Source organism: Pseudopodoces humilis, chromosome 2 (assembly GCF_049639895.1).
Source record: "Pseudopodoces humilis isolate 2021_Gansu_Grassland_sample_001 chromosome 2, ASM4963989v1, whole genome shotgun sequence".
In the NCBI taxonomy this organism is placed as follows: Eukaryota; Metazoa; Chordata; class Aves; order Passeriformes; family Paridae; genus Pseudopodoces; species Pseudopodoces humilis.
The window spans coordinates 40,611,615-40,632,500 of NC_142201.1; the positions used below are offsets into that span (position 1 = coordinate 40,611,615).

The 20,886-nt window shown below is 46.2% G+C and overlaps 2 protein-coding genes across 2 annotated transcripts in view; one reads left to right on the forward strand and one right to left on the reverse strand.

Annotated features, from left to right (window-relative positions):
- Positions 1–19,287, reverse strand: part of LOC148184838 (uncharacterized) — a 72,849-nt gene extending 53,562 nt beyond the window's left edge. Inside the window, exons 1-3 of the mRNA XM_088051283.1 lie at positions 19,220–19,287; positions 18,799–19,146; positions 16,600–16,720 (exon numbers count right to left, since the gene is read on the reverse strand). Coding sequence (XP_087907409.1) covers positions 16,600–16,720; positions 18,799–19,146; positions 19,220–19,287 — 537 coding nt within the window. The remainder of the gene's footprint in view (positions 1–16,599; positions 16,721–18,798; positions 19,147–19,219) is intronic.
- The window catches only part of SOX21 (SRY-box transcription factor 21), a 2,378-nt gene continuing 723 nt past the window's right edge, over positions 19,232–20,886 (forward strand). The window contains exon 1 of the mRNA XM_005516442.3: positions 19,232–20,886. This exon is cut by the window's right edge and continues 723 nt beyond it. Within this exon, the coding sequence (XP_005516499.2) occupies positions 19,286–20,128 (843 nt within the window). The 5' untranslated portion in view covers positions 19,232–19,285 and the 3' untranslated portion in view covers positions 20,129–20,886.

The window sequence follows — 20,886 nt, forward strand, 5'->3', positions numbered from 1 at the left end:
AATGTGATTTGAATCAAATATTTTCTGCCCCTGTGTTCAGTAAATTTGTATTTGAATGGGATTTGAATTTGAATGGGAAAAAAAGATGTTTATATGTTCTTGTAAAACATATTCAGGGATACAAAGTTCCATGTAATAAAAATTAGAAATATGTTATGTACCCTTGTCCAATAATACTGTAGCCAGAACCTGAAGATGCTAAGAGCTCAAATGTAAAAATAACTGTGGATGAAAAAAATAAAAATCATATACATTATAAAAACTATTAATAAGTAGATAACAGCTGATGATGCACATACCAAAAACTGCCACTCCCAATTTCAGACAGCTAAGTTAAAGTAAACATTGTATCTAGTAGCCCTTTTCATACAGTGTTTGCATTCCATATATACATTTACATATGTAAATACAGTCTGACTGTTTGTCAGTTGTGCGTCACGAACTTTCTTTAATGTTGTCCTCTAACATAAATCCCCTTGATATATTTGTGACAGAATGAAGAAACAATCCCATTGTACACACACATACACACATATATAAATATATATATATATAATGCATGTTCTAATTCTATTCCTCTTTCCTGCTGAACTTGTTTGGACACTCATCTGGCAGTGCTGATCTGCACTGTTCACATCAACAAAGAAACTGCAGATGCTGTAAACACACAGTGAGATTGTTCTAGAGTTCAGCTCTACAAATATTTGGGTTCAGGACTGTAGAATCACAAACACAGCATAAAAATAATAAAAGTGGAGCACTTTATCAAAGGCCACAAGCAATTTCCCTATACTCAAGGTACCAGCTCTGCCAGGTCTGCAGTGATAGAGACAAAAATGGGAAAAGATTCCTATTTCCAGTGGCCTTTTCTGGATGAGGTGGGTTGTAAGATTCTCCTGGAGTTAGTTATTTTCAGGACTGTGTCTCGGAGCACTACACACACGTGAGTCCCATGCCATTCTGTGTGCAGTGTGGCTGCCAAATTTAGATCTTTCTTTAGATCTTGCAGAACAAGAACATCTTCTTCTTATTTCTACATTTCTGGCCTGGTTGAAATAAAAGGATTTCACATTTGAGTCGTGCTGTGTTCACACCCCGACCTGTAATCAAAAGTCTGAACGTTGTAAAAAAAGGCATAGGACAAAAATCCTCCACAGCTGCCAAATTCATAAACACAAGAGCTGTTCCAACAAAGTAATTTTTTAAACATTTCATAAAAATTAAATTAAGAAAATGTTATTCGTTACCCCCTGGAGTAAGATTTCACGGCGTGTTATTATATTCTGAAGTAGTTACCACTTTGTTACTGATCCGGGTTGGTGAAACAGCACTCCAGCCTTGATTCCCTGGGCTTAGGTAACCGAGCAGTGAGTGGAAACCTGCGAGTCCTCTATTCAGTTTGGTAAACACGGTCTTGTCTGTCACTTCTCATTGTTCCTCTTCAAAGTACGGTCGCCACCTTATCTGGCAACAGCTTTCCCGAAGAGTGCTGCTCATGTGAAATAATCTTTCACCACCGAGGCCAGCATTTCCCTAACACAAGAAGAAACATTTATCTTGCTGTTAATGGTTAATTAATTTTGAAAATGTATATTACAACACAATAAAAAAAAAAGAAAAAAAAAGCCAGGCTGGACAATGGAGCAAAATGTCTCTTCCTCAAATTGACTCCTATTTAGTTCTTCCAATGTCATCCAAAACACAGATAACTTTTCTTTCATGAATTGTTCTCCTGAATGATTTATACATGTTGTGTTATCTGAAGCCCTTTCCAGATCCCCTGTGGTTTCAGCCAGCCATCAGCTGCATAATTGTTAATTTTAACACTATAAAAGGTTCTGATGCCGAGGAGATAAAGCGTCGGAGGAAGAATTAATTGAAATGTATCTTCCAATCACACTGGTTCCCTACTTCCAGTTCCACAAAAATTATACATTGGATTTGAGGTTAAAATAAATTTACATTTGTGCTACCCATAAAGCTTTTGGACTAGTAGAAAATAGATAAGTTAATTGTTTCTAAAACCCATAAAGGGTTTATCCTGAGAATAATTCAGGGCAGTCTCCTGTTCATAGCCCACAGCACCGTGAGCAGACGGATAGGGGATTCTTCCCAAGCTACTGCAGACATAATTGGTCAGGAGACATGTGACAGGAGTCTTTTACAACAGCAGGTGATAGACTGACAGAAAAGGAGCTCAAGCTCCACCAATATTTAATCTGGATATTAAACACTCTATGCTTCCCAGAGCTACTAATACTTTTTTTTTCCTCCAATGTTTACTCTGCCTGTACGCTTCATGTGAAGTATTATAAAGTAAAGCTACCAGGTTTTGATTCTTTAATTTCCATTTTTATCACACATATATAGAAAATGTGCAAAATGAGTTTAAAGGGCTGTTTGGAGGAATATAGTTGGGGCACATTAATTCAGACATCATGGGATCCACATTTAATTTACAGTTAGATAACTGCAAAAAGGTATCCTCATTTAACTGAGGTCCCGAAAACAGGCAATATCTCTGCTGAGCCTTTGTTTAAACATTATCACTATTATCAAATGCCTTTTGCCAGATTTTTTAGAAATGGGCTGAAATGTATATTTTCTGGGTGCAGAGGAGAGTAAAAATCAACAACAAGGTCTGAAGCTTTGCTTCTTCATCCTCTGTGCAGCTATATCAGAACACCAGCTTCCCACCTGTAAAAACCCCAGCTCAGGTCTGGCACAGGGAAAAAAAAACTGAGGAGGTTTCATCTCAGAATCCAGCAAATATTTGTCCACACAATAAAACACTGCATTTCTGCCATAAGGAGGTACAGCGTGAAAACATCAACAGTCTGAGATGAAGGGGGACTTGGAGAAGCTGAGAGGGAAAGCTTGTACAGCACCTGCCCACACTGTACTTGGATTTAGTCCATTTCTTGAGTCCTACTTTCATGAATACCAAATTCAACAACTACAGTGTAAGAAAAGACCGTTATTAGAATCTGCTTTATGCTAAAGTATTCAGTATTATCACTTGAAGAACATTTTATTGCTGAGTAAAATACTCAGCATTTTCCCTAACTATTAGGTCTCTCACAGGAAATAACAGCATGTTAGTTATTTCAAGTCACAGAGCAAATGCAAGGATTATACATCTTATATTTTAGGACACAAAGACACAGCACTCCAAAGCAAACAAAGATGCCAACTGAGCTGAGAACATATTTAGATATTACACAGTATATTGTATTAAGAATGTAAGAGTGCCATCAAAAGCTCTCCTCAGCTAAGCTCAAATATGGCAAATGGGGCCAGAAATGGACAAATTTTCATCATTATGATTCATGGAAAATAATTCCCATTTCTCAACAATCCATGTCTCTAATTGCATTTTCTGTATAAGCTGAAAGTAGGTAGGTAGAACTGTAGGCAGAATCATAACGCAGCAACAGAGCACCAATGATTTTCTAAGCCTGGGATACTGGGTATTTAATTTTGCTTTTAAATCCATACTGTGGTGGGCACTTACGCACACAATAGAAAAGGAGACATGTCCCAATCAGTTTATAAGATAGTATGAAGAAAATGTGTAATAGAGCTACCAGATAGATATAAATAGAATAATACAAAGAAATCTAATCTACTGCAAAGCTATAATTCAATCCTTCTGCAACACAAGTGCAAAGCTAAACAGGCTTATGAATAGCACAAAAATCCATATAGCCAAAATTGTATAGCCTATGTCATCAAATCAAAAACCTTGAATTATTGCTTATCATTGCTATTTCATTTTAATAAAGGAAAAAAATCTAATGACTATGTCAAGAAATAAGCATTATTAAATTATAATTTTGTACTGAGCACATATGAGGAATGATAAGATTTACATGCTCCCTTTCTACTCTCCCTTTCTCCTCCCTTCTTATCCCTTCTATTTTTTTCTCTGTATGTTTATGCATTCATGTTAGAGGCAGGGAAAAATGAATATTGAACATGGGAGGCAAATTCCAGTCTGGCTTATATCTTGTGCAATTCTCCTGATTTCAGTAGGGATTCGTCTCATATCTTTTGACCTGAACACTTAATTTAAGTTCAGCGTCTTGTGATATTTTTTTTCCTTTAGAAAGAGAAATTTCCTATTCAGATCTCTCTGATAAATACTATTTATTTACAAAGTCTTTATGAATCAGTTCACTGAGATCAGGAAGATTCAAGCATTCAGCTCAAAGACTTCCTTTCTTCGTTTTTCTATTGGCCACAGTCCATATATATATTTTGTATATGCTCTACCTAATTTTTCTGTATTTATTCTTGTAGTGCTTTTCCTTCCCTCTTCCACACACACACAGACACGCATACACATTCTGTTCCATTAGAAAAACACCAGTCAGCTAAACCCCTCTGCTACACCCTTCAACCTGAGCAGCCCATGTGGGTACCAGGGGTTAGAACGGTGACATATGCTCTTCTTTGGGGAGGAGGTTGCTCTTACTTCATAAAGCAGATAACTGTTCCTTACAGCTGCATTAAAGGAAGGCAGTGGGTATGCCCATAGCTTCAATGACATTTCACCCAACCCACAACACAAGGAATGTAACTCAGAATAGGGTATAGCCTAAGATGCCAGAGACGAGTGCCATCAGAGATGTATTACAAGTATTTTTACATAACTGACATAATATATGACAATTTGGAGAACTAAACATGATTCAGTGTTAAGTGAAGGCCATCATCTGCAAACAGCTCTGGAGAGATCATTGATGGGAATGTTACTGACTGTGCTCTGTCTCTCTGGAGTGGCTGATCAGGTGCTCTAGCTCAGGCCCTTGCACCAGCCATTGCTCCATGGCTGGTGCAAGAAAGAGGCCCTGGGACAATTACTGTGTTGAGCCACACCTGGGAGAGCCAGGAAGGACAGCTGTAACTTCAATCAGGAGTAAATATCTGAGCTTTGTCTAACTGGGGACAAGTGAGAAAAGCATCTTGAATTATTTGAGGCTATAAGATGAATGTACATAAACTACTTTGCATTAACCCCTCATGTGCATGCCCTCTTTCATTTTCTAGAAGTAACTCCTGTGGAGTTTCACACTGAAGGTGAAGGATTAAACATCAATGAAATAAAGTCATTACACTTGAACACATGTGTGCAAGTTTCAAAAACCTCAACTTTGTACCTTTGTACCAGGGTTTTTCCTATTTTTCTAATTCTTTTAAAGATTGTATTCAAGATCAAAGCAATTTCTTCATGGACACAAATATGCATTATGGACAGGTTTATCTTGTTGAGGTGGAGAACTTATTTTAATAGTCTGTCCTTGAAAGCTAATGGTTCCAGTTCAGTTTTTGGGTGTCGCTGATAAAGATTGTAGTGCAGCTTACGTATCTATGCTTCTTAAAATTGTTGTCATTTTTATTGAGGCAAATGATCTTGGCACACTATTTGTGGTTTCATCAATGACAGAGACAATGAGACAAATTGTTGACAAAGATAAACAAATGTGGTGCCAGGGATTTCTCCACAGAAATTTCCCAGCTCAGCCAGGATCTGGTCGAATTCGTCGGACACACAGGCTATTAATGAAACTCAATCATTAAGATATATGAAGTTATAGCAATTTTCCTGCAACAGGTTTCAGTCCTGTGGATGTGTGTTCCTCTCTGCTGTGCTTCTTTAATTCTGGAAAGTGTTTAGGAGAGAGATTCAGAAGGAGCCAGAAGCTCAGAAATGCTCACGGGTCAGATGACTTTGAAGGGCGTTGAGGAGCTCATGGGGAGGGAGGTGTGGTAAGCTGCATGTCACGAGTTTGGGTGTGACTACAATGTGACTCGGAGCTTTGGAGACGTGTTTGTGAGGAAGGTGAAGAATCACATTAGGGGAGCTGCAACCCCCCATGCTCCCAGCTGTTCCTGCATATCTAGTGTCAAAACGAACCAGCCAGAGACTTATGAGTTGTCAAGTGCGAGCAGTGAGGGAAAGGAGTCTCCCTGGACCTTTTACCTGTGCTACCACTGCCTCTGCTGGCTAGTGATCCTACTGCAGTGGAACCTCTCCTGACAGTCAGCTGGGTGAGAGAAACTCTGGTTAGGACTGGGATGGCTGAAGAAGTCATAAATGGATTTTCCTTCTTTGTTTCCAGAGGTAAAAGGAAAGCTTTAGGCTCCATTTATACCTTGTTGATGCTCCAGGCCAGATCCCGCTGACTGACAAAGCCTGTTAGAGGCTGCTCTGTAATGGCCTTAGACATTGATAATTACTGATAAATCAGCTTCATACGTCTTTCTTCGGTTCTTCATTGTCATAAGTAAACATAGTATACAAACAAACTGCCAGTAGAGACAGATCTATGCCAAGTCCTGATTTTTAAATACAATTTGTTGGCTGCAGAGCAAAAGAAGAATGGCTCTCTTCCTCCCACCGTGGCAGCTCTGAAACTGTGATCACCAGGGCTGCTGAGGGTGGCAAGCAGCTTCGAGAGCTGGTGGCAATGGTGTTTCTATCTCAAAGGAGAACTTAACTTCATAGTAATTTTTATTTCAGACCAGAATTACCCTCTCTAAGAGAGTAAATGTGGTGCTTTCCTTGTGTGAATTTCAGCAACCGGCACATAGGATGAGGTTTCACAAGTAAGTTATGCTGATCTCAGACTCTGCTGCTGCTGCTATGGAAGACCCCATGTTTCTCTCTGCATTCACTCTTCCACTGCCACTCATTTATCAGTGTCAGCAATCAGATGTGTGTTTGTGTGACTGGTGAAAGCTAGTGGTTTTTTTCTGTGACGGTTGTTTTTTGGCTGGATCAGTCCACATCAGACCACAGCTTTGGGTGCTGGTGCAGTGGAGGAGAGGGGTTCTGGAAGGAAGGCTCCAGGAGTATGTGTCTTCAAACTATAGCATGGATATCCTTCTGGAATGTACTAGATCCTTTTCTAGCAGTGGTGTTTGTTTTAAAAACGGGCGTCCAGTTTTGGTCTTGGCGCTGCTCTGTCTAGACACTGGCCTTCCCTTTGGAAGGAGCTTGGAAACACTGGCAGTGACATTTCATGGCATTGCAGTGTGTCTTGTATGAGCTATCCCTACATTCCATCAGAGACCTCACTGGTGCAGAGTTTTGCTGTCAAGTTCAGTGAGGGGCTTGTCTGGAGGGCTTATGTTCAGATCAGTATTGGACTGAGTTCTATGAGTTCTAGGCCTCAGTAGGAAATACTAATTTTAGCAGGTGTGTTGAGTGCAATTGTTCCTGGTTAACTCAGGGACAGCTGCTCTCTTTGAACCCAAGAGCCTGGAGAGATATCGTCTAAAATTTCTATAGGTAGGTTGGAGGCAGGCCCATTCAGTGAGGCATTCCTGCTGATATCACTTTGAAATTCACTTTGTTATTTACCTCCTCTTCTATCTGCCAGGACTGAGATTTGTTGGCCCCTGCATAACTCAGCAAGGCTTGTTTTTGCAGGTTTTTTCTGGATGAAAAGAAGAAGCAATAGTAGAGTGCCATGGAAAAGTCCTGGCTGTGAGGTTTGAGATGAGACAGGGAAATGGGACTAACTCCTGTCCCAAAGTTTTGTCTAACCTGTGAATTTTGTCCAGCCAGTCATAGACTGGGACCAACTCTGTATTTGAATTAGACCAATTTAAATAAATAATCATTAAAAGAACAACAATCACCTGAGCTCTGATTCCCAACTGATGTAGAAATGAGTTTGTTATCTACACAGAACTATCTGGTTGGGTTGTTTGTGTCAGCTGAATATAATACCTGCAAGTTCACACCCAGCTATTTACATCTCTATGTTAGGATCCAGGAGCATGTAAACTAGAGAGAAATCATGTTGAAATTAACTGTGCTTAGATTTCTTACCAGAGAAAACAGGGAGTAAGATACACAGACAAGAAAAGTGAAACTTTCTTGTATAATGTTATCTCTAAATAACCCTAAAGATCAAGTACCCACTGAATTATTTCTGATTTGATGTTGGAATAATCACAATGAGTACAAATACACTAAGAATAAACTTTGAGTGTGTTTTTTATCGTTAGACTTTTCATATCCCAGATTCCCCATCATGTTCAGTCCTGTGTAGATAGTTATAGTAATGATCTTTTATTAACTTGGCTGAAATAACTGCCATGACTCTCAATGATGACATTAGTGCTTAGGTATTTGTATGTCTAAGCACTTACATAAGTAATCATATCACAATGTCAAATTATCATACTTATTATTTTGCAAATGCTACAACTGCCACCTCCTGTTAAACACAAAAAGAAAAAGAAAGAACAAAAGAAAAAGAAAAATGTCAGAGTGCCTGAAGGATTCCTCCCAGTTTTAATTTATTGTTTTGTTTTAAACTCTGTGCTGTGAGCCAAAATAAACTCATTGCACCTACACTTTGAGGTGAAACTCTCCTGTTAAACTCATCTCTGCCTATAAGATCAAAACATCCATAAGCACAGCTCTGTCTGAGGGAAACATACATACGGCAGGGAGGCAGGAAGGGTTACACTTTTCTGAAGGCAAAGGATATTATATTTTCAGTCTTTCCAGCAATGGTAGGAACTGAATGTTCAACAGTCTCCTTGTCATTAAGGTAAGCAGTCATGCCATTGTGCAGGGAGAGAGGAAACGGGGCTGGCAACAAAGTAGTTTAATGAACCGGATTTTTACCTGGGAAGGCTTGAATTTAACAGTGAAGTCATGAAAGACTCAGTTTGGGCAATTTACTGCCTGCCTCCAGTGAACCTGGGAGGCAGTTCAGGGTGGCCCATGAACTTGAGCAGGCCTTCAGTTTTTGTATTTACTATGTCCAAGATCACTGGGGGTTTTTTACAGCAAACAAGTAAACTATTTCTTCTTTTCTGTCTACCTCTCACACACATAGCACTTGGGGGAAAAAATTGCAGTAATCTTATTCTAGAAAATCCCAGTATTAATACTGATGGATTGTATGAATGTGTTTTAGGTTCTACCTGTCCATGATAACCAGGAGAAAAAAAGGAGAGCAGTTTCTCTTTTTCCATGAGACAACAGGAACAATTCTCTTCTTCTTAGCTGGCTGGGGTCACACCTTGTGTTTGTGATTTTATGAACTATGTTTTAAAGTATGGCTCTTCTGAACTATAGCAGCTTTATTGATATTTTTAACAGGGTCATTATTTCAAATGAAGCAAGAGAAAGCATACAGTGTTTGTTGCTCAAATACAAGTACTGCTATTGTTTTGTTGGACAGCAATATTATCAATTCTAACAGGTACACCTGCAACATTTCTATAGGATCACAGCGAGAGAAGATTATTCATTAATTCTTTTTTTTTTCCTGGCATTTAACAACTTTGTTAAATTACTTTGCAAAATAAGGGCTTAACACATGCTTTAAGAAAAGTTCTTTAGGTGAAAAGAAGAGGTAGAATATCTTGTGGTTAAGATATTGAACTATAGAATGGTTTGTGTTGGAAGGGGGCTTAAAGCAGATCTAGTTCTAATTCCACTGCCATGAGCAAGAATGCCACCCACTAGGTCAGGGCCCCAAAGACACGCTTCTGGTGTCTCTATGATATGGCAAAAGAAAGATACGGCACTCCTGACGCAATTCAACAAAAGACCATGGCAAGGCCATCCACAAGATCTCATTTTAGGTCTCATCATCTCAGGAGCAAGTCCTTGCGAGGTAGGATACACCACAGCACATCATCTATGCCACTGGAACTGCCAATCATCCCATATTATTACAGTGCTTCTGACATGGTTCATACATTTTTTTCCCCTGAAGGACATTTTTCAGTTACTTTCCTTCTTTTATCCCTAGGCTGCCATGAACATAGGCAGTTAGCACTGAGTATGGTCACACACCAGCTTACTTCACGGGAACTTGTTCAGGTAACTCCTAGTGCAGCAGGACTGGGCTTCGTTTGGAAAATGGAGTAAAGACACAGATGAATCCAAGAAAATTGAACTTTATATAGTCTTTGTTCTAACCATTGTTTAACCATCCTACTTGGAAAACAGTTGAAGCATTAAGAAACTGGAGGGGGTGAACAAGAAACAATACAACAATCTGTTTCTATCATAAGGAATAAATGTGCTTTGGGCTGATTCCATTCAGAGTGTACAGATATTTTCAAGGAATTTGGGGCATAAAATCCCATTGAATCTCCTTGAGGGAATTAAAATCAATGGAACTTAGGCACTCTTGTACTTAGAAAGATCTGCACTTAATTCTTCTTGTGTCTTTTAGAAGTTCCGCGTCTGAATTATTTACTTTCTGGGCAAATGAGTACTTTTTGGCATGACCTTCTTCATACTCTATAAACAACATCTGATAATATGTAAGAGAAAGCTGACAAGAAAATTGAAAACCGAAAGAACTTCTTCTGAAAATTTTGATTTTATTTTACCCACTGAAATGAAAATGCAACTCCAGAAAGGCTGCAAAACTTTTTGCTCTTTTAAAGTCCATTGCTTTTTGTATGTTCTGCTCTCTTATTCTTTCTACAGAATCAGTAAAAAAAGTCAGATTCTTCAGCAACACTAACAAAAACCACCTTTCTCTTTTATATCACTGATAATAAGCATCCTCACATGGGAGAATATTATGTAAGAAATTAAAATGTCTGTAAAGGATTACAAACTTCCCTGCATATTATCAGCAAAGATACTCTAAACAAGTTTTATACACCAGGAGTCAAATTTGTCACTGATTTGGCACACCATTGGCAACTTTTTGCCAATGCTATCGATCAGTGATGACCTTTCCTTTTTCGTGAGATCCAAATGACATTGACATTGCATTGACATTTCATATAAAGGATAATAAATGATAAAACTATTATAAAATATTCTAATTATGGATCTAGAGAATGCAGTTGGAGGGGAAACTCATACAGAAATGATGCAGAAAATTTATTTTCAGCGGAGATTTGAAACACAATGGAAAGGTGATAAAGTGGGGGAGGGAAACAGCAAAGCTGAAACAGGACTTCCCACTGACAGTGTAAAACTGTGCTAAGAAAGAGAAGGCCAGAACCTGCTAAACCACATAGTAAAACAGAACATTTCTTCAGTGTGTCAGTGGGAGACATGCTCACATATGATCATTTTGGCAATGCTCATTTAGGGGAGGAGCAGTGCTGCTCATCACACGTGTGGGTAGGAGAGGAACAGCGAGTTTGCAGGCTGTGAACCAGCAGGATGTGTGGGCTCTGAAGAGTGGAAAAACTACATGAAGAACTAAGTTAAGACTGATTCTTCCCATGTCAAATATCCATACAAAGAGAGGCAGAAGAAAACTCCTTTCTTAGGGCTTTGTCACTCTTGATGAATTATTCTCACCTGTTTTAACATCCCTCATCCTTCTCCAGGCAGAGACAGGCTCTGCATATACTATACTCACTATTTGAAGCTTGTTTTTTTTTCCAGGATTTAACTGGAATTCACATCTTAAGCTCATTACCTCTTGTTTATCTCCACAAACACGATTTAATCCTCTCATTTTTGCATTTAACTTTTATACCCTTAAAGACCAGTTCCTTCTCCTCTCCAGCTTAAGTAAGAACGTTACTTTCAATCTTCACTTGTGTATCAGTGCATGTAGCACATTTTTAGACCTTTATCAGACTTGCTGCATTCTGTCCACTGACTCCACATTTTTTTTAAGTCTAGCACTGCATACTATACTCCATCAGAAGCCTTCATGATGCTGACAAAATAAGAGATCTGAGTCTTTCAGATCAGTAGTAGCAGTAGTAGTGTATTTGCTTAGTAGCAGATGATTATACACATCTGACAAGTGTTTATAGAGACAAGTTATTAAAAAATAATAGATTACTTTTTAAAATGAGAGAAAAATCTAAATTTGGAGATAAAAAAATAGTCTAACAATTATTATTATTGAAACTGCACACTTCAATGAGGAAAATCATAAAAAAAGTAAATATTGAGGCAATGTTTACCACTATAAGATTCAACTATTCAACTGACTTTGGAAAATTAGAATAGTTTCCATTCAATGTCCATTTTTGTGAGGACAATGTAATGCCTAGCAAAATCCCAAAAGCTGTGTTAAGGATGCCGGCCAGGCAACCACAAACTCACTGGTCCTTGGGTTTTGACTATCTATGCCTATGGTGGCAGAACACCCACAAAGTGGAGCTACTCCTTTCCAGTGGAACACACATGCAGAGGCAGAAGTGCCTTTTCTATCCTCCACCAGAAAAAATCATTCTGAAGCACCTAAAATAAGTAGATGCAAAAAGTGGAATGGTCAATGGTCACCTGTCTGAATCAAGAACACTAAACAGAATCTATTTTGTGCTACTGGTGTCTAGCTGATTTAGGTTGAGCTGGAATCTTTGCAGACCACACTCTGCAAATGAATGAGAGCAGATGAAGAGAACCTGTTGACTAAGTCTCACTCGAAACTGCTCCTCAATGGAAACCAAAGCATGATGAGTGAACACAGTGAAGAGATTTGCTTGGAAAGCTGTGGCACCATTGATCTGAGCTAAGAATGCAGGTGCAGGTACTAATGTAGGTGGTGTGTAGGGGTAGGCATCCTCTGTGTTTAACTTTTCTGATCATTAGAACTGGCTTGGGACCAGTAACTTTGGACTTTCCTGAGTGACATTCTGATCCCTCCTAACAAATGGAATGCAGAAACTGCCCATTCTTACAAACCAATAAACAAGACACTGACCATAAAGAAATAAAGGCCATGAGTTTAAACCCAAGGAGATATAGATTCTTTCCATTATGGGCCTCCATCTCCTAGTTGTTTGTAGTTAATTAAAAAGTCATTATAATCAGAAGCAAACAGCAAAGATTTATGCTCAACACTTCTTCAGAGGGGAATGGACCAAATTCTGATCTTCTTTCTAGCCTCCTTGGGTACACTTACAAATCTTGAAATGCCTATCAAAGGTTTCCAAACAATCTTATCCAGTGACATACAAGACCTTGTCTTCAAAATTGCATAGATGTTTTTGTGATCTGTCTAGCACCTATGACGAGCAAAACAACCTTTTGTGTTTTACAGTTATGAATCAATCTGCTGGACACCCTAAGAAGTGAAACAAGATTATTGTTGTCACTGTAAAATTTTGATGGAATTTAAATGTAAAAGTATTCAGAGGTTATATATGTAAAGAAGCTTGTAGTAGAAAACACCAAAAATCAAGGCTTGCCTCTCCTAAAAGGGAGCTATAAAATTATACAAGGCAGTGACACCACAATGATAAGGTCCATTTATTTGGAAAAAGAAAGCATGAGCACTGCTCAGCCTTTGAAGAAAATTTATAGGCAACTGCCTAAACATGGAAACCTGGACTCTAGGAACAGCAGTTTCTATCCATATGAGCTCTGATTTCATCATATGAAGCAGGGGAAGTTTACACATCAGTAGTACTTGATGAGCTTTCAGTAGTTCCTCTTGCTGGAAAGGTATTTAGCTGCCTTTTCTGGAACATCTAAGCCTGTCCAGGAACTCTGCTGGGAGACTAATTCTCACCTTCACTTCCCCAGACAGGGACTAGCATGTAACCACACAACATCATTTTTTTTTTTTTCCTTTTTTTCTTTTTTCTTTTTTTTCTTTTTTCATTTTTTTCTTTTTTTCTTTTTTTCCGAAGGAAGCCAAGACTTCCTTGGCTGTGGTTCTGATCATTCTTCCCAGGCAGCTAACAGGATTAAGAAACAGCAAAAAATTGACTCATTAAAGTACATTAAAATAGCTTGCCTTACAAATGGAGTGCATACAGATTAGATTAACATTATGTAGGTCTCTTAGCAAGTTCGGATAGGCTGAATTTTAAAGTTTTCTTTATGTCTAAGAGTAGTAAGGATCCCGTCACCACCTTCTGATCAGAACTGCTATCAATGGTTGTGTGAGATCTAGGTCTGGTATTCTGCAAGAGCAACCCCAGTGTCCAGAAGCAGAGACATAGATTGGGCTTTGCTTTTAAAATAATACACGTTAAGTCACAACCCTTACTGAAATCATAACATTTAGTTTTCAAAAAAGTACAGGACCTCTCTACGCTTCCCAAACGAGTAAAAACTTTGTTAATTCTCTTCTAACTTAAAATAGCAAACCCAATGAACCGATGTTTTTATTATAAAAAGTTTACTCTCCAGCTGAGCAATTGAGTGCCAAGTTCCATCCAGAATCACACTTTCACAGCCAAATTAGAAACTATAAACTTAGAAACCAGTGTTTTATGATAGAATCCTTTGCCAGGCACTTCACTAGAGCTTGGGCTACCAGCTGCTCTAATAATAAGCGAATGTTATTGAAAAATAATAATACCGAGCATTTGGAAGCACTCTGTAAAAGCAAATGAATGAGTTTAGCGTATTATAAAGAGCTCACGGGGTAAAACTCCCTTTCTTGCTACAGGTGTACTGGATTTCACAAGAGGAAAAATACTTAGGAGTGCTCACAAACCTGCCAAGCTTCATACAAGCAGAATGATCAGCCTGCCAACCTGTTGGCGTGCTTAAGATTCCAGCCAGCCCAGCAACTTCGGACAGCTGCGAGTGAGGTGGAATCTGTGACTGATACCCTACACGAAGAAAAATGTCAGCTTTCAAAGTTTTTGGATGGAAACGCTTCGGTGCACAAAGGGAGCCGTGAAAACGCGATGTGGCTCTGCTAATGCAGGGGAGTGCTGGGGCTGCCGAGCCGGAGAATCAGCTTTTCAATGGGGAGGCACGGCGAGGCGGAGATCGCTATCGGGATAACCGCTGTTCTTCAACTTCTTTTTATCTCTTTGATTCGCTACCTGATTGTTAGGCTCAAATAAAAATTAAGAGGAAATGAGCTTGCTTCCTTGAAACTCACTTCAAACTCAGCTTTAAAAAATACGAGAGATTAGATGTTTGGTAAGAATATGAAAAATCGGACAGTATTTGGAGTGGGGTGTAGTTACTGTAAGCAAGCTGACAGAATTAACACACAGTTATCGAGAAGATAGTCTAACCCCCCCTTTAGTATTTTTTAAAGCGCTCTCATCTTGTTGGATGGAGCGTGGCACTGCATTCTGGAAAGCCTTGTTTGGCCTCCGCATGATAATTCATCTGCTCGGGTTTTTGCTTCCCCCCACAATCACCCCTCCCCTCTCTACCTCCCTCCGGTAGCAGAAGGAAAGATCGCGCCCTTGAATTTGCATGCGTCAGGAATTGACAGGTCAAAAGCAAGTAAATCACATTATACACGACTGTATTGTTATTGTATCGATAACAACACATTATCAGAACAATTAGCACACTCGCACAACTACGCGGAGATCACAGCAGCCGTTTAACAAAAATCCAGATAAGTAACTAAACTCCGATAAAGCCTTCCCTTTTTGTGTTTGGGGATTTGAAGGCTCTCCGAGAGAGTGCCTGTGCCTCTGCGTTTGTGTGTGTCTGTGTGTGTGTGAGTGTGCGAGGGATGTGCAGGCAGCCGCTCCGCACCGCGGCCGCGGAAATGCCCGCGGGGAGAGCAGCCTCCTCCCCCGCGCCGCGCCCGCCTCGAACCCGGGCAGACCTGGGACCCTCCGGTCGTTCCTAACACCAGTCCAACCTTGCTCCAAGCGGAACTGATAAGAGTTTCCATCACTTGGAACTGTCTTCAAAGCAGATTACCAGGGAAAGGCAGGCCCCCTGTAACTACCAGCATCGCTGAAATAACCACGGGTGGTTGTTTTAGTAGTCAGTGGTTGCCGCAAACCTTAGGTGAGGGGAGGGGGAAAGCTCTTTTGAAAAGGAGACCTTCGAATAAAGTATTTAATTTGCGATTAGAAAAACAGGCTTGAGCCAGTACTGCGCCATTCATAGATTTCAGCCTGTGAACGAGTCGTGTACAATAATTTATGACCAATAAATTCTATTACGGTTTGCATTATTTGGTGGACTGAACGCAATCAGAAACACGTGCAGATGACGTAATGAGTTTGCAAATTATGACATTTTTGGAATGCAGTCCATGAGTTGAGGCATCTTCTCTGCTGAGAGTTATGCAAATGCTTCTTTTTAAGACAAATTTACCTGTACAGGACTCTGTTAGGACAACCTGCGAGCTGGTGGTTGTGCTGTTCTCAGACAAATGGTGACCCTAGGAACCTCCCCGAGCCCCGTGCCGACACCCGTGGCCCTTTCCCGCGTGGTTTCCGTGGAGCCCGCTCCCTGCACCCTGCTTTGCCATTCGCAGAGCCAGAGCAGCAGCCCTGGTGCGGCAGTACCCACGGAGTGACCAGGGGTCGTGGTGGGGACAGTCATCTGTGTAGGAGCTGTCACACAGGGGTTCACCCATGTGCCCGCCTTGAGTGCTTCACGCGGTTCTGTCGCGACACCGAGCCATCGCCATCCTCTACACCGCACCCTGCTCTCGCACCGACGGGTTCGGGTCACAGGGAGAGGGAGTGCGGTCGTGAGAAAAGCAGCGTGGGAAGGAAGAGCGGGGAAGGAGCCTCGCTGGAACCGAGCCCCCTCTGCTCCCCAGGGCCGCTGGCGGGAGCGGGGCCGGGAGCCTTCGGGAGCCGGGGGTGCCACTGGTGGTGGCATCAGTGAGTCGCTGCTGCTTGTCCCTCCCCGCTCTCCCTCTCCCCGATTACACTCCAGTAGATGTTACTGATTCTCACCCTGCTCATGGCTGCGGCCGGGAGTGTATGAACCGTGCTCTTGCCTTCCCCCGAGCTGACTTTATCCGGGCGCAATCCCGCCGGCACGGTGCGAAGGGAATGGATCAAGCCGGCATCCGATCTGTGCGGAGAGAGACAGGGGATGAGTCCTTAAATGTCAAACACAACAACGCTACATGTGATCGAGAGATGTAGGAAAGAGTTCCCCTAGACAAACGGAGGGGGGTGGTTTACGCGGTTGAAAATACTGTCTGTTCATCCCAAAAGGGGAACGCGCTGGCCGATGTGGTGATAACCTGATCTCCAGGGCAGAGTTACCTGCGCCGGGATTAGCCCCTCTTGGTGGGGACCCACTTTCGAGAAACCCCATTTCCCCGCCAACCCTGTACAACAGCCAGCGCCGGCAGATATCTTAATCTCTCCGTTTTGACAACCGACGGGTACTTTTTTTTTTTTTTTCACGGCTAATTGGATTGTAGGAGGTCAAGCGTTGGCAAGGTGGCTTCGGAGATTCAGAGAATTACGTTTAAGTAGTAGTACATGGGTCGTAAAACACGAAACGAGAGAAGACGCATTTTACAGAGGACCTTCTCGGTATTTTACAGGGCACTGTGGCCGTAACAGGCTGCCGCGGGACCGGGCGGTCTCACCGTCGGGGAAAGCGCCGGGAACCACCCTCCCGGTGGAAGGTCGGCGCTCGGGCTCTCTCCAAACATCCCGCCAGCGAAGCAGCTGCGGGTGATGGTGGCGGGCAGAGGAGCTGTGCGGCGGCAAGGAAGGTGCAAAGCCCAGCGGCTGGAGCGCGGCTGGAGCGGGGGACAGAGACCGGCCGGAGGATGGAACAGGCTCCGCAGAGAGGAACCCGGACGAGAAGGCAGCGGGCGGCGTGACAAAGGAATCCCGGAGGCGGGCGGACATCACTCCCCCCGCCACCCCGCGCGATGTCCCAGACGGAGGCCGGACCCTGAGGCGCGTCCGGCAGGGATGCGGTGCTGCTCCCGGAGGGGCTGCGACCCCAGGTGTGCACCGCACTCGAGAAGCCCGGTTCCGACTTTTCCTTAAAAGGACGGCGGAGCCGTCCGGGCAAAGCCTAGCCTGATGCCAGCACGGGAAGAGTTAATGGTTTATTGGAGTCGGCGCTTCCACATACCACAGGGGTAAGTCAAAACCGACCCGCCGAAGCACAAACAAGGCGAGCAAGTTCACCCTGACTGACAGGAGGTGAAGAACACGGTCGGACAACTCGGGCTGGGGGCACTGTGAAGCGGCGTCCCGAACGGCCAGGAAAAGACGCGTAATTTTTTGGGGGGGATATCCGCTGCCCGCACCCAGGGATGCTCTCCCGGGCGGCAGCCTCTCGCCTCCGGCAGCACCGGCCCCGAGCAGGGAAAACCCCAAACAACCCAAAACACTCCGCATGCGCGGCGCCCGTCCCCTCCCCGCGCTGCCGGGCCCGCCACGGGGGCGTGGTCACCCGCGGTCCCGCCCCTCCCGGCGGGGGCCCCGCCCCCCGCCCCGCCGGCGGCGCGCAGGCCGCGTGCGGGCATATAGGGCGGCGCGCGGCGCGGGGGCACGCGGGGCGCGCGCTGCCTGGGGCCGCGCCGACGGGGCGAGAGGAGGGGGCGGCCGCGCCGGCTGCGAGCCCCCGCCGCCCGCCTCACAGCCCCGCCGGCGGCCCGCCGGGTGCGGACCGCCGAGGATTTTAATTAGGTGTGTTTCCCCCCCCCCCCCCTCCCCGCCTCCGCCGCCTCCTCCCCCCCCCCCCCCCCCTCCCCCCTCCCGCCCGCCCCGCCGCCCCTCCGAGTCGGCGGCCAAGAAAACCCAGAGAGACCTGGCGGCTGCCGGAGAAGGGGGAGCAGCGCGGCAGGCGGAGCGCCCCGTATCCCGCCGAAACTTGGCAAAGTTTGTCCGGCGGCGCGAAGCAGGAGGCCCGCGGCGCCCAGCGGCCGCTTGCGAACGGCGCCCGGCGAGTATGTGCGAGGAGCGGGCTGCTCGCCGCGCCCCCCCGGGCGGAGTGGGGCGGCTGTGAGCGGGGCGGCCCGCGCCCCCTGGGGCCCGAGCTGCAGCGCCCGAGCCGCCGCGGGCCCCGTCCCGCCCGGCCCCGCGACGCGCCGCGGCGGGCTGCCCTCCGAGCTCCGCGGCCGGCGATGGCACCGGGCGAGCTCTGACCGCCGCCCCGTCCAGGACTTGCCGCCGCACCGGAGACTGCCGAGCAGCATCGCGTCCGCAGCGAAGCGAGGACCCTCACACCCCGCGCAGCTCGCCTGCCGCCGGATCCTGCCCTCGCCGTCGAGACTTCTCTGCGGTCCCGTCTGGACTCCGGCCGCTGTCTCCAGTGGGGTGTTCCGTGGAAGAGCCCTGGCCCGGACATCGGCGGCGCGGAGAGAGGATCCGAGGCCCAGGCGGGGAACGGAGGCCGTCCCGCCCGAGCCGCCCGCTGCAGCGCCCTGACGGGGAGGCGCCGCCGCCGCTCGGCAGCGCCCCGCGCCCCGAGCGGGGCCACCGGGTGCCGCCGCCCCGCACCCGCGGGAGTCGGTGCCGCCGCGCCTAGGCACCCGCCGAGATTGCTTTTGGAGGAGCGGACCGCGGCGGGGGCGAGGAGGAGGAGGAGGCGGGAGACAATCCCGGAGGAGGCGGCCGCCAGTGCGGGGCGGGCGGCGGCTCGCCGGGGCGGCGGGGGGACACCATGTCCAAGCCGGTGGATCACGTCAAGAGGCCGATGAACGCCTTTATGGTGTGGTCGCGGGCGCAGCGACGGAAGATGGCCCAGGAGAACCCCAAGATGCACAACTCGGAGATAAGCAAGCGCCTGGGCGCCGAGTGGAAGCTGCTGACCGAGTCGGAGAAGCGGCCCTTCATCGACGAGGCCAAGCGGCTGCGGGCCATGCACATGAAGGAGCACCCCGACTACAAGTACCGGCCGCGGCGGAAGCCCAAGACGCTGCTCAAGAAGGACAAGTTCGCCTTCCCCGTGCCCTACGGGCTGGGCGGCGTGGCGGACCACGAGCACCCTCACGGGCTGAAGGCGGGCGGGCTGCATGCCGGAGCGGCCGGCGGGCTGGTGCCCGAGTCGCTCCTGGCCAACCCCGAGGAGGCGGCAGCAGCCGCCGCCGCTGCCGCCGCCCGCGTCTTCTTCCCCCAGTCGGCCGCCGCCGCTGCCGCCGCCGCCGCCGCGGCCGCCCCCAGCAGCCCCTACTCTCTGCTGGACCTGGGCTCCAAAATGGCCGAGATCTCATCATCCTCCTCTTCCTCGGGCTCCGGGTTGCCCTACGCCTCCTCGTTGGGCTACCCCGGCGCTGGCGGGGCGGGCGCCTTCCATGGGGCCGCCGCTGCCGCGGCCGCCGCCGCCGCCGCCGGGGGGCACACGCACTCGCACCCGTCGCCCGGTAACCCGGGCTACATGATCCCCTGCAACTGCAGCGCCTGGCCCGGCCCGGGGCTGCAGCCGCCCCTGGCCTACATCCTCCTGCCGGGCATGGGCAAGCCCCAGCTGGACCCTTATCCCGCAGCCTACGCCGCGGCCCTATGACCCGCGGCCGGAGGATGCCCGCGCAGAGCTCCGGTGCCCGCTTGGATGGCTGCTGGCACATTCGTGCGGACGGGGAGCGGGGCGAGCCGCCGCCGGGGCCACGGAGGGTGACCGGGACAGGCTATGGGGGAGCGCCGGGGCGGTGGCCGACCTGTTGCGTGTCCCCCGCCCGCTGCCTCGGGTAGAGCTTGTGTGTGTTGCATGCGGTCTGTGCAGATAGCCCAGCTGAAACAGAAGAGAAAAAAAAGAGGAAAGAAAAAAACAAAAAAAAAAGAAAAAAAAAAGAAGAAAAAAAAATAATAGAAAAGGACCTATCCGTCCTGCCCCCTAAAGTGTGTGCTCGGGACAGACACAGGGGTTAACTCCCGTCCACCGGCTCCGGCTTTCCCCTCCCTGGCTCCTCACGCAGCCGCGCGGTGCTCGCTCAGAACAGTCCCTCTGCAGCACCCCCGCCATCGAGAGGAGAAACGGGGCTGGCTGGGGGGTAGTGAGGCACCGGCTAGGCACGGCAGGGCCAGGTGCAGCCCCGGGAAAGGACAGGGTAGCTCTGTCCTTGGTTCGTAGCCCCCCGTGGAGTCCACGCAAAGAAGGATGTCGGCGGTGCGGGATGCTGCCCGTCCCGCTCCCTGCCCTGTCCCGCGTGGGTTTCTGCCCTCCGCTGCTACGGGATGCTGAGAAGCGCGGGTCACGATTTCCATAGGATAAGACGCATGACTCGGACCCCGTGTGTCTCCCCCCTCCCCTCCACTAATTAAGTC